Here is a 13,795-nt window from a genome sequence, read left to right as displayed (position 1 = left end):
CTGAACCGACTCAGCCTACTCAGCTCAAAAGAGGCCCTGGCCGCCCAAAGGGCTCAAGAACGAGGCCAAAGAATCCCAAACCCACAGTGATACCGCTGGCATGCCAAGGGTCAACAAGGTTCCAAGCGGCCTCGAAAAGGCGCCGCACAGGCGAGCCGGACGACACCATGGACGAGCAACCAGACGACAATGAATGGCTCAGCATTCAACCCACTCCGGCCAATCTCCCTCAACCTGACACTCAGCAGGATACACACACACACACACAATTCATTAACGCCCGGCGGCTGAGCCGAAAGGGCAACTATCACTGATCTAAATGTACATGCCTTAGCCAATGCTGTGCCTCCTTGGAGCCCATACAAAATTCCTTTCAGTGTATGTCATCTCAGATGTCAATATCTTAGCGGGTCCTTGTGGGTTAGTGTTGTTAGTAGACTTGCTTGAAGGCGCTTCTCCAAGTGTTCAACATCCTATCCTCGGCAGTTGAAGCGCGTCTACCGTCTCTGGCACAAGGTAGTTGGTGGGGGTTCGATTAGGGTTGAGGCGGGGTAGGGTTAATCTGTGTTGGTCGACGCGGTCAAGCGGTGTCGAGTCGGCCCGTGGCGATTGCAAACCGTATTGTGGCTCGCACTGCTTCCAAATTCGGCTTCCAGTTCTGGTCATCCAAAGGCGATTTTCCGCCTAGGAAAAAGATATGTTGCCTCGGTGAGTATGGGTACATTGCAGCATTTCCGTCCGGTGTGTGGTCCACCTCTGACATCGAAAGAGGAAGTGCTCCACGGTCTCTCTGGCTTGTCCACATGCGCCCAAAAGACATTAAGTAGCTTCGACAGGTCTACTTGCATAGACCACTACCCCAGTTTTTCACCCGATAAATGAGGTTTCTGGACTCTTGAGGTGGACAAAGCCTCTCACCCTGGGTGTCTCTCAGTTTGCTCCTTAAGCATACATCACGGGCAAATCAACTAGGACGACACCGCTTCAATCAGACTAACCTGATCTCAGGCCCTCAGTGCGAGTGAGGTAGTTGATTCCCGGCTGTTTGTACACCGACACGCGCATCCGTCCTCTCGGGCTATACAGACAGTCTCTTGACAGGCCCCGATCCTGCCGCAGTGGCTGCCATTGTACACCACGCCCCGCGAGAGCTTTCACTCTCGTTTCGCGTTACCTGAGGAGGTCTCCCTCCGCCAGGCCGACCGTGTCTTGCAGAAAGTCCTCTATACGCTCCATCCGGCAGTATATGTCGGTTGCTCTCCACTAACCAAGCTTGGTCCCCGATGTCTGAACAGGATCGACGAGTTGCCCGTGGCAAAGCCTTAACGAGTCCCGCCGACTGCCACCAGCCAAATACCAATATTTTTCAGATTGCCCGTGTGTCTCCCAAGAGGATGCCCGTGTCTCGGCGGTGCCCGTGCCCCGAAGAGCAGTCGCCCTGAAGCTTGCCCGTGGCTGAGCCTTAACGAGGTCTCTAGCGAGCGATGTCTTCGAGCCTTAACGAGTTCGAGTCTTAACGAGGCCTCTGGGCCTTGAACGAGGTCTGTCCGATATCAGCTTGACTGCCTGTGTCACCGGTTCACTACCACCTCGCCGCATCTCGCACGATGCGATCCCAGACCGTATGCAAGCTCAGGGGTGTCCTGTCTTCTCCTTAGGCGGCACCACTTCCACTGGTAATGCAAGACCAGTATCGGGCCCGAGTGCGAGTCGGGTAAGAAGAAGTCGGATGGTCAGCAGGATACAGTCGTTCTCGAAATCGGCTTGACAGATACACTCTTCGTCACTCTTTTCTGGCCCCACTGCCAAGGCCTTAGCGCAGATCAATCATTGAGCGGGCCGCATCAAATTGATGGACGCGGAAAAAGGCACCTCGTATGATACTGTATCCTGGTATGTATATTACACGATGCTTACAAGAATAAAATGGAATTCCGTGGAGATATAATGCGGGGCTAAAGTGGTAGGTTGCCTAGCAATGGTTGCCGGACTTTTTGCTAGGCAACTTCAGATTTCCATCTCAACCTGTACAGCATGGATTGATTCCCTGCGCCAGCCATCATCATTGAGAGGCGTCTCTTTGGTTAGGGGTCATCAACGACTTACGTCTGCAACACAGTATCTCGACTACGTTTCTGTCGTTTGCTTGCGAACAATAGCCTTCCGGCAGCCGACGGCGTAGGCATCAACTAATAGTCACTCACCAGAAGTCTGTCTTTACAGTGAACCCAGAAACATGAGACGCAGTTCTCCCATTAGCCATGATGATCATGATGTTCAACAAAGTGAAACGTTGGAGACCTGGGACGATACATCACAATATGCACCAACACCTGGTTACCTCCGACGTTCACCTACCTACTCGTCCGACATAAGCTGTGCCAACTTCGACTCCACATTTCCTATCGCTCCCAATTCTCTGCAAGAGCATACTGCCGAATGCGATAGACTTCCGTTGCTCCAATTCGGCGATTGGGAGGAAGGTCGGACGTATGATGAGGATCCACCGGTCTGCATTCACTATTTAATTGAGTGGAAGATTACACTTAATAACAGGACTGTGGTAAAAGACACTGAACAAGACCTTGTCCTAGCCCCTCGTTTTTACTGGAGGCTCTTTCTACAGCCAAAGCTGAAGGAGCTGCTTATTCGAAAGTATCCACGTCGAGAACTGGAATTGGATGACACCTCTGTTGTCGTTTCAGCTACGCGGCAGAAGGGCATTACTCGAAGATTTGATAGGACCGATATCGAGTGGTCCTCTATAGAGAAACAGCTCCATGATTGGGGAAATCTCTTTCTTGCTGGCAAGAAGCTGAGACTGAGTATTTCGTTCAACTATACCGAGAACACACAGGGATCCACCACAGGCCGTAGGGCGACTGATAAACGAGGTGCTTCTTCTGCTACTCAGCGCATGCTTCTAGAGCGAGACCAACAGATTTGTGCCGAGGAAGAAGCGTCTGGAGAGCCTCCCACCTGGAAAATGGTATATGCTCTGATGCGCTGTCCTGGGTCTTGTGACTTAGGTCCGCATTGTTGGCAGGATCCTTATGGGAAGAAGCACTACAAGCTGTACCGCGATCAGCTGGAGAGCCTGGTGAAATACGTGCAGAGTGGCGGGCTTTTACAATCACACGAAGATGTTCCTGGTATGATCCGCGAGCAGATATATAGAGCGGAGAGGCAACGGCTTGATAGGCCAAGGCCTCATAGCCGTCCTATCGCCGAGTCAAGCTGCCCTCCCATTACTATCACGAATGTGCTTCCGGCGCAAGCTCCGCAGGCAGCCGAGTCAACCGCACTCGCATTTTCAGAGAATAAGACTGCTGCTCCTGTGAATATCCCTGACCTCTATATATCAGGTCTTCTCGACGTTGCTGTGAGAGAATACAGTAGCTGGCAGCAGTCCCGTTTCGGTGATGAGGAACTGAAAGCCGAGATACAAAAGGCGTGCGATGTCGCCCTGGACGATGGGTTAGATCTGGCCCAGATTGATGAGGACAAAGACTCCGATTACTTCACGAAGCGCGGTGTCAAGTGGGGTATTGCTCGACGTTTTGTGAAGGACATTAGGTTTTGGGTTGAAAACTACAATGGTGTGACTATGACGGGGAATCTCACTTACGAGTAACTGTTTATAATGGTCTGTAATCATAGGCGTCTATGTAAATTGATATGTATGTTCTATTTGATTAGGTACAAGGGTTAGAGTTTTTCAATCATCAGACCGGCATTTCGGAAATGACCTTCGGCGCTCGATACTCTTGAACCAATCACATCAACACACCACTCGAGAAAACAATCGAAACTCTGGCTCGGATTTACATCATACTCATTCCACTTTCGCTTGATGTACTGTTTCAGCTCGGAAAAGAACTCCTCGATCGGGTTCAAGTCCGGCGAATAAGGTGGAAGATACACTAGCTTGACGCCGCGATCCACGCACATTTGCTGGATCTTGTCGGTACGATGAAACGATGCGTTGTCCATGATAAGAACAGACTTTGGTTCCGGCCATCTGTTGCAATGTTGAAGAAGCTGTTCGATGAAATCCTCGAAAACAATGCCGTCGGTAGAGCCTTGGAATATACGCCTCAAGACAATGCCATCTTGAGCATACGCAGGAAGTATCTGATAGCGTTTATCGCGGTGAAACTTGGAGATTTGAACCGGGGTCACACCGAGAGGGGACCACCCTGTCCGTCTGAACCCTGCCCTTTTATCACAACCTGACTCGTCCACGAAAATCAAATGATAGGATTGAAAAGAAGCCAGGTTGTGAAGATAGTAGTCTCGCAAGTCCGCGTTTTGTTCTTTCGCAATTTGTCGTGCTGCTTTTTTCGACCAACCAGCTGAAGCAAGCGCTCTGCTGATACTTTGAATCGTCACACGCTTTCCAAACTCGTCCCAGAGAAACACAGCCATCTCGTCTTGGTATAAAGTCGGCTTTTCTTTCAGATATTCGCAGAGAGCTTCCAGCATCGTGGGCGTAATACTTCGTGGGCGTCCGACGCCGTTTCGCGGGGCTCTAACGTTTCCAAACGCGTGCAGATTGGAGCGAATATGTACAATTGACTGCCTGCTACATTCCGCAGCGGAGGCTATCTGAGACGTCGTCAGTGTGTTATTTTGAATCATATGATAGATGAGCTCCAGTTGTGAGGGTTTCAGGTTCGGTGCCATTTTGCTTGGTATAATTTTCTGGGACAGTTTTCCCGTGGCGCCAGCAAAACATCGAGACCCTGGTCGAGGATTTATTCACCAACAAGTTGCTATGTTATCCTCCAGGCCGAAATGACACCTCCTAGGAGTAATGGATTGCACGGGGAACGCATGCTGTTCAGGTTGAGAGGAAGATTGAGGACACCTGGTGGGTCGTCCAGTTGCTAGGCGACCATCTGTTCATGGTTGCGAAGACCCACCGTAGGTTCGTAGAATACCATAGAATAAACGTGGGTCTCCCAGGCCAGTTCTAATCTTGTTTGTGGAGGATCTGCCTGAAGGCTTACTGTACGTCTAGGCCACCTCTCAAACTCGTCCTCTTCTTTGAACTTCGGATTCATTCTATGGCATCTATGTTCCTGCTATCACATCCTACAAACAGGGCGTTGCAGTCAGCACAATTAGAAACTGGGGCGATCATCAGCAAATCAAATGGAATCAAATAACGAGGCTGCGATTCTAGACACAATATTGCAAAGAGTTTTTAGCTGAACATGAACACGAACACGTGTAAGGCTGGGCGTGTCGGTCCGACGCCGTCCGGCGGAATTTACCCTGCCCAGCCAGAGGCAGATTCCGCCAGCTGAAATCTTTTGCATAGCTAAATAATGGGTAGATAAAACAAACCTGGAAATTGAAAGACTATTTGCGAAAGAAGATGAGTGTGTGCACATGAGTAGGACGGATTGGGTGCTATCAATAGAAGATTATCGTGCTTGTACATCCATAATTGGCATGGCGCCGGCCTAGCCGTGGATATGCACAAATCAACTGCCGTCGGGAAGAGAGTGGAGCAGACGGCCCTAAGCGATGTGATGCGTTTGGGGGAGATGCGTCGGTCACGGACGGCACAGCCGCTGACCTACCAAGGCGCGGTGCCTTGCTCACCGAGCGCATTCAGCTGAACTGCCCCTCCACGGGCTAGCGGACTGTTAAATATTTCCTCGGTGGTTTGCCCTCGGCTTTGGCTTACATGCACAAGAAGGCTTGCTAGGCTGAATAGAAGATTCGGCGATGCAGCAAGTAGCGACTGTTCATGGCGGGGAGCCGAACCCGCTGGACAGCACCGGGCTCTGCCTATTGTCCCTCGATGGCGGTGGCGTGCGCGGGCTGTCAACCCTGTACATCCTGAAAGGGTTGATGGATCGACTGAATCTGGCACGCCCCGAGGGTTCACCAGCAAAGAAGCCCTGCGAGGTGTTTGACCTGATTGGCGGCACCAGTACAGGCGGGTGGGTTGATCCAATCCACGTTGTAATATCGGATGGCTGACAGATGCAGATTGATTGCAATCATGTTAGGTCGATTGGAGATGAATGTCGATGACTGCATTTTGGCATACATCAAGTTGATGAAGATGATTTTTGGAAAGCTCTCCAAACGGAGCCTATCTAGCCTTCTTGGCAAGATTGAACCCCGATTCGACGCCAACAAGCTTGAGGGCGCAATCAACGAAGTCATCAGTAGCTGCGGAGCCAAGCCGACCGATCTATTCAATGATCAAGCTGATCGGGGTTGCCGGGTGTAAGTGTATGTGAGCTGATAGATCCGTATCCTGCTAACGGCTCCAGGTTCGTCTGCAGCATCACGCAGGAGACCAAAGAGATCGTCCGCCTTCGCAGCTACCCCATGCGTAACAAGCCTGGAATTCCGGCCACCATCTGCCAGGCCGCCCGCGCAACTTCCGCCGCCACAACCTTCTTCGAGCCGGCGTCGATCGGGGCACGCAGATTCGCGGATGGCGCACTCGGGGCTAATAACCCCGTGGATGAGGTGGAAGACGAAGCATCTGATATCTGGTGTGAAGACACAGGGGACCTAAAGCCGCTGGTGAAGTGCTTTATCTCGATCGGCACGGGCCACCCCGGAAAGAAGGCGATGGAAGACAACCTGTTAAAGTTTGTTTCTAAAACCCTGCCAGCACTCGTCACCCAAACTGAGCATACGGAGAAGCGATTCATCGCGAGATGGCGGCAACATTATGATAGCAAACGGTATTTCCGATTCAATGTGGACCAGGGATTACAGGACGTCGGGCTGGCAGAATATCAGGAGCAAGGTTTAATTGAATCAGCGACAGAGGGGTACCTCGACCACCAGGCAGTGGCGTTTCGAGTGCGGGATTGCGTTGAAAATCTGAAATCAAAGCAAAGTGTGTATTTAGAAGACTTCTCATAGGCCTGGTATTTCTCTACTAATGGATAATAACGAATATAGGTGCCACCAACCTTAATCTTACTGAAGAGATTCGGGTTAGTGTTCAGTGACCAGAATGAATGTATGTGGCTAACCTCATACAGCGGTATCAGAAGAGCGTGGCTCTTTTGGAACAATGTATGCCGTTATTCTGGATATTTTACCCCGAAATCCAATACTAACAGAGCTCAAGGGCAGGGCCGTGCTCGGTGGCAGGTGCCATTTGAACGGAACACTAAGTTCACAGGCCGTGAGGATCTGTTTAGCGACCTGACACAGAAACTGCAACAGGAGTCTGATGCGACCACAAAAATTGCAATCATGGGCCTCGGTGGGGTGGGTAAGACACAGCTAGTACTTGAGCTAGCTCATCGCGTACGAGAAAGGTGCGCGGTCTCTTGGATTCCCGTTAATAGCCTGGCCAATCTCCAAACAGCATATCGCAAGGTGGCTCAAAACCTTGGTCTCTCCGGCTGGGACGAAATAGGTGTTGACATCCTGGAAATTGTCCGAACATATCTTAGTGATGAGGCTATTGGCCCGTGGCTGCTGATATTGGATAATGCCGATGACTTAGAGCTGTGGAGATCCCCACTCACATCTGAGGCTGGAGCCAAGCGCCTGATGGATTACATGCCCCGAAGCAGGCATGGGGCGATCATATGGACCACGCGCGATCGCAAGGTAGCCACAGCAGTCGCTCGAGAAAACGTAGTGACTGTGCGGCAAATGGACGAGTCCGGGGCCTCAGAGATGATGCGGAAATATCTGATTGATCCTAGTCGGATCAAAATCGATGAGGGTTTGTTACCAGGTCTCCTGCAGAAACTTACCTATCTTCCACTCGCCATTGTTCAGGCCGCATCGTATATCAATGAGACCGGGGAGTCACTCAAGACGTATGAAGCACTCTTGTCCAGCCACGATGACGAGGCGATTGAGCTCCTGAGTGAACATTTCGAAGATGACGGCAGATATTCAGGCATAGAGAATGCTGTGGCGAAAACATGGCTCATTTCATTTGAGCAGATCCGTCACCGCAGCTCTCTCGCGTTCGAATATCTTGGATTCATGGCCTGTGTGGACCCCAAAGACATTCCGCGGTCGCTGCTACCGCCTTCCGAGAGGTCATCGCCTAAACAGCAGACTGATGCGATCGGTATCCTTAATGCGTTCTCATTCATCACTAGACATGATGATGGATCGGCGTTTGATCTACATCGTCTGGTACATCTAGTGACGCGGGGGTGGCTGAAAAAGACAGGAGAGTTGCCAGCTTGCCACAAACAAGCGGTATTGCGACTGAGTGAACTACTGTCAGACATCAGCCAAACAAATCGGGCGCGCTGGCGGCTATACATATCCCATGCACAATATGCTGTGGGCGGGGACGAGAAGAAGTGCAACAAGGAAGAAGTCAATCTTGCAGAAAAGTGTGGGGACTGTCTTTACTATGACGGACGATACCGCGAAGCGGAGACCGTGTCTCAGATGGTCCTCGCTTCTCGGGAGAAGGTGCTAGGGCTCGAACATCCAGACACGCTCAGCAGCATCAGCAACCTTGGTTCAGTCCTTGTTAGCCAGGGCAAGTACGAAGAGGCCGAAGCCATGCACCGGCGGGCGTTACAAGACCGAGAGAAGGTGCTGGGGACAGAACATCCAGACACGCTCACTAGCGTCAACAACCTTGGTTCAGTCCTTGTTAGCCCAGGCAAGTACGAAGAGGCCGAAGCCATGCACCGGCGGGCGCTAGAAGGGTATGAGAAGGTCCTAGGGCCAGAACATCCAGCCACGCTCATCAGCGTCAGTAACCTTGGTTCAGTCCTGGATAGCCAGGGCAAGTACGAAGAGGCCGAAGCCATGCACCGGCGGGCGTTACAAGACCGAGAGAAGGTGCTAGGGCCAGAACATCCAGCCACGCTCATCAGCGTCAGCAACCTTGGTTCAGTCCTGGATAGCCAGGGCAAGTACGAAGAGGCCGAAGCCATGCACCGGCGGGCGCTACAAGACCGAGAGAAGGTGCTAGGGCCAGAACATCCAGCCACGCTCATCAGCGTCAGCAACCTTGGTTTAGTCCTTGTTAGCCAGGGCAAGTACGAAGAGGCCGAAGCCATGCACCGGCGCTGTCCACAGATTTAACTAAGTTCTTAACTCTGAAGACTTTATACTGTAGGTGCATGTTGTGATATATCGTCCCAAGCTCCAATGTTACACAGTCTTGAACGCCAGAATCATCATGGCCAATGAGAGTTCTGCGCCTCGGGTTTCTGGACTTACTGTAAAGACAGACTTCTCGTGAGCAATTATTAGTTGAGGCCTACGCCATCGGCTGCAAAAAGGCTGTTATTCGCAAGCACACGACAGAACCGTAGTTGAAATACTGTGTTGCGGACGTAATTCGTTGGTGATCCCTAAGCCAAATAGACACCTTTCAATGATGATGGCCGGCGCAGGGAATCAATCCATGCTGTAGGGTTGAGATGGAATTCCGAAGTCACCTAGCAAAAACTCCGGCAACCAGTTGCTAGGCGACCATCCCACATGATTTGCGAAGCCCCACAATAGATTTCCACTCAAATCTCGTAAGCGTCGCGTAATTTACGGGAATTGATAGGGACACTCCCACTTTTGTTCCGGAAACTCCTAATTATGTAATATCCATGATTAGGTAATTGAAAACGTCATGTGATTGTATTGGTATTCATTCTCCGTATTATTTACATGACCTTCGTGTATGCCCAACTTTATCACATGCAGTGCATTTAAAGGGTGCCCTCTTCCGTTTATTCATAGTCTCGCTGTCGTCTTTCTGCTCCAATTGATCCCACTTCCGCTTTTTAGGCTTTGGAAAAGGAATCAAAGGCTCTAAGAGAGGAAGGTATTCTGATTCCATTTCAGAAAGCCCAGTTCGCCAGAATGGGTGGATATCTGTCAATGGGATAGCTTTATTGCTCTCCAATAAACTAGTAATCCGATGGGCACAAGGAAGACCCATTGTCCTTGTGAACGTATTAGTACAAGGGGGTAAAGGAGCAAGATTTGTAGCTCTTCTAGCCTTTGTAACTTGCTCGCCAATCAGTCGTATCGAATAGCGGGAGGTCCTGATCACAATATTAGTATAAAGTTGATGTAAGGTTACTACTGGCCTCTCAATCTGATCTCGTCTAAAATCATATTCAAGCGTAGCATGCTGGGTTTGTAAAGCCTGTGAAATCCTTTCAAATACGATCAACATATCCCCTGTCGAAGCACCGATGTGCTTTTTAAAAAGGCATGTGAGCCTTCAACTCGAGAGGTCGCAGAATTACCGAGGTGTAGGCATTGTTGTGTCCATGCAACTATGAATTTTTCTTTATGAATTAGCCATGTCTCCTTAACATATCGAAGAGAAGGGGAGGTCTGATATCGCTTCTCGAACTCTGATAGCCTCGAATTGTAGTCGTTCTCTGTAGTAGAATAAATTAGCTGATTCCATGATTTTTGAAATGTTTGATATTCGGCGTTCGTCGTAAAATGCTGCTTCGTATTAGACGTTACGTTCTTGTTAATATGCCAGATGCAAAGAAGATGGGGATAATCTGGACAGACGACCTTGACAGCACCTAATAATGCAAGGTCTCTATCTGTACAAAGAACTGGATAGAAAGAGAGGGGGTCGAGAAATGAGAAAAAAGTCTTTAAAGCCCAAATATAGCTCTCTTCCTGTTCATTCTGCATAAAGCAAAATGCAACGCTAAAGGTTGAATTTGATGGCGAGACACCAATAATATGCAATAGAGGCATACGATATCGGTTTGTCTTATAGGTGCAGTCTAGGACGAATACCCTGTTGTATAGGTTAGCATACTTGATTGACTCTGGGTGTGCAAACATAAAAAAGAGGACATGTCCTTCGCTATCCTGCTTAATAGCATATTTCCAGTGATTTTCCTTCAAAGTCTTCAGTAGAAACTCAAGGGGAGTACTATTACCGAGCTTTTGCCTTCGTAAAGCACTTCGCGCATTGTAGATGTCTCGAGGGGTAACTAAAGCATTAGGATGCTCTCGTTTGATTAGAGCTAGGATGCCACGAGGGTTAGATCCAATTTCCGATAGATGTAGGACCTTTTGAAGCTGCTCCTCTGTGAGCCGACGGGCAGCTGAATGTCCGATCATATTATCATCAGCTGTGTGATTATGATTCCGGTTTTGGACCTGTAACTCCCACTTATCATCAAAAAGCATTTTCCCGTATAGCTTAAATGGACAGCCAATCCGCCGTGTAGTTGTCGTTCTTCGTTTCGCTCCATCAGGAGCATTCACTCGGTCACGATACGTGCCACCACGGTCACAACCAAGATAGATGTACTTATCTGTGATTGATCGTATAGTAGTGACAGCGTAACCTTGCGAGAGAGCATGCTGACGGACAGAGGCAATTAATAAATCTCTGCTATCAAAAATTTGCTCAGTAGGGGGCTCCATTTCTGAAAAATCCGAGAGGCAGAGATTTGAGGAGCTAAGAAAAGAGGGAGGCGAGGGCTGGGGATTTATACTATACTATGGTATGACATTTAGAATGATGTTGCTGTGGTAATTCCAATACAATCACATGACGTTTTCAATTACCTAATCATGGATATTACATAATTAGGAGTGTCCGGAACAAAAGTGGGAGTGTCCCTATCAATTCCCGTAATTTACATGCTAAAATACAATACCATACTGGGTGCCTTTTTCGATGTCCATCAATTTGATGCGGCCCGCTCAATAATTGATCTGCGCTAAGGCCTTGGCGGTGGGGCCAGAAAAGAGTGACGAAGAGTCTATCTGTCAAGCCGTTTTCGAGAACGACTGTAGCCTAGAACACCGACTTACCCAATTCATCAACGAGGTCACCACTGTCAACGAGGCCGGTAACACGTCCGGGCCTGATGACGAGGGGGAACTGGACCCGGAGAGCCCCGAATACCGCAAATTGGTGATTCTGAAATACACGCAGCGGCAAGCGATACCGATTGGATCATCTCCGCCGCATTTTCCGACGGATGCACCAACAATCGAAGACCCAAATGATGAAGTATGGCACGAGGCCAGCGAACGAAGCGATGACGAACAAACTCATCAATGAAATCGTTTGAGATTCTTCAATACAATGTACACAAATCGTGGCCAGTGATGGCAACGTTCCTCAGAGACAGAAATGTCCTCGCGGCGGACGTCGTCGCGGTGCAGGAGCCATGGAAGAACGAAATGCAACACACAACGCACCAACCAGCGACGGCAACATTCCAGCTAATTTACCCACCAAAAGCAGCTGCCGACGGAACAACCCAAGGCCAGGACAATCAAGTCCAAGCCTGGGATCTCTCCCAACCGGGCGTATGCCTGTTTGTGTCTAAAAGGCTTGACCCGAGCACTTGGTCATGTCAACTCGTCTCACAGGACTACCAGTTACTGAAACTTAGAAAGGCTCATCAGGGCAGAGACTGGACAGATCTCTTCATACACAACATATACAATAGGCCGGGCAGCAATACTCTTAGACATCTAAGAAATGAGCTGTCAAAACGACCTCTTGGAAAACACATCATCCTTGGAGATATGAACGCGCATCACCCGAGATGGGGAGGAACAGGGACCAGGCCTGATAAGGAGGCCGAGCAACTCCTAGAAATCGCCAATGAATGGGGACTCGAGTTGACGACCCAACAAGGCAGACCTACCTGGTCTCGAAACGATCAGTCGTCGGTGATTGACCTCACCTTCATCACATCCAACCTTGTCAACAGGCTTGTCAATTGCGAGAGGGCGGATGACATCGAACACGCATCCGACCATTTCCCGATCAGGACTGTGCTTGATATTATTACACCCATTGCAGTACAACAGAAGAGAAGGAACTGGAACGCAACCGATGATCAAAAACTCATCCAGAAGATCGAAGGAAGTTTACAGGCAGGAGGCCTATACCAGGCAGATCCGCAGAGGATAGAAGCCAAATGCCAGGAGCTTATGGGTGTGATCCAATCAGCAATCGAGGAATCAACCCCATGGGCAAATCCATCCGCGTGGTCGAACCCCGATTTTGACGACGAGTGTAAAGTTGCGGTCAAAGAAGTTCGTCGCCTCCGTCGCAGACATACGAGAACCAAAGACCCCTACGACTGGATGTGCTACTCTGAAGCACGCAACAGAAAAACACGACTCGTCAAGAAAACCTTGTCAAGAGCGCACCGGCGCCGAGTCCAGCAGGTCATTGAAGATGGCCCACAGGGTATGTGGCGATTGGCTAAATGGGCAAGAAACCGAGACGGGGCATATGAGAAGGGTATCACCCCTTCGCTGAAAATACAAGATCCCCAAGTGCCTGGAACTCTCGCGGAAACAGTTGAGCAAAAGGCAGAGGCATTCCGGACTGCCTTCTTCCCAAAACCACCACCAGCCGATCTATCCGACACAGATTCATTCCTGTACCCACAGCAAATCGAGTTTCCAGCAGTCACCGCTCAAGAGATACAGGAGGCGGTGCGAGGAGCGAAAGCAGGGAAAGCACCCGGAGAAGACGGTATACCAAACTCTCTCTGGCACAAGCTTATCGAGATACCGGTGATTCTAGAAACAGTGGTCCAGTTATTCAACGCATGCATAAACACGGGGTACAACCCTTCACATTTCCAGCGCTCAATCACGGTGGTGCTCCGGAAGCAAGGCAAAAGTGACTACCAGCTCGCAAAATCCTACAGACCCGTCGCGCTGCTGAACACGCTCGGAAAGTTTCTGGAGGCAGTTGTCGCGCGACGGATCAGCTACGCAGCAGAAACCAACGGTTTACTCCCACGAACCCATCTAGGCGGGCGAAAGGGCATATCCACCGATCATGCTATCCACATTA

At 49.9% G+C, this 13,795-nt stretch overlaps 1 protein-coding gene across 1 annotated transcript; it reads left to right on the top strand.

Annotated features, from left to right (window-relative positions):
- Positions 1 to 5,739: 5,739 nt before the first annotated feature.
- N7446_007610 (FabD/lysophospholipase-like protein) lies at positions 5,740 to 9,060 on the top strand (the record flags this gene model as incomplete). Its single annotated transcript, XM_058516355.1, has 6 exons — positions 5,740 to 5,957; positions 6,007 to 6,249; positions 6,297 to 6,877; positions 6,943 to 6,977; positions 7,026 to 7,059; positions 7,115 to 9,060. The coding sequence occupies 6 exons, from the start codon at positions 5,740 to 5,742 to the stop codon at positions 9,058 to 9,060; spliced, it is 3,057 nt and encodes a 1,018-aa protein (XP_058373533.1).
- Positions 9,061 to 13,795: the final 4,735 nt, after the last annotated feature.

Source organism: Penicillium canescens, assembly GCF_028828765.1.
Source record: "Penicillium canescens strain IBT 15451 chromosome Unknown utg000004l_segment0_segment0, whole genome shotgun sequence".
Classification (NCBI taxonomy): Eukaryota; Fungi; Ascomycota; class Eurotiomycetes; order Eurotiales; family Aspergillaceae; genus Penicillium; species Penicillium canescens.
The sequence above is the reverse complement of the archived record's forward strand: the minus strand, read 5'-3'. Positions and strand labels throughout refer to the sequence as shown.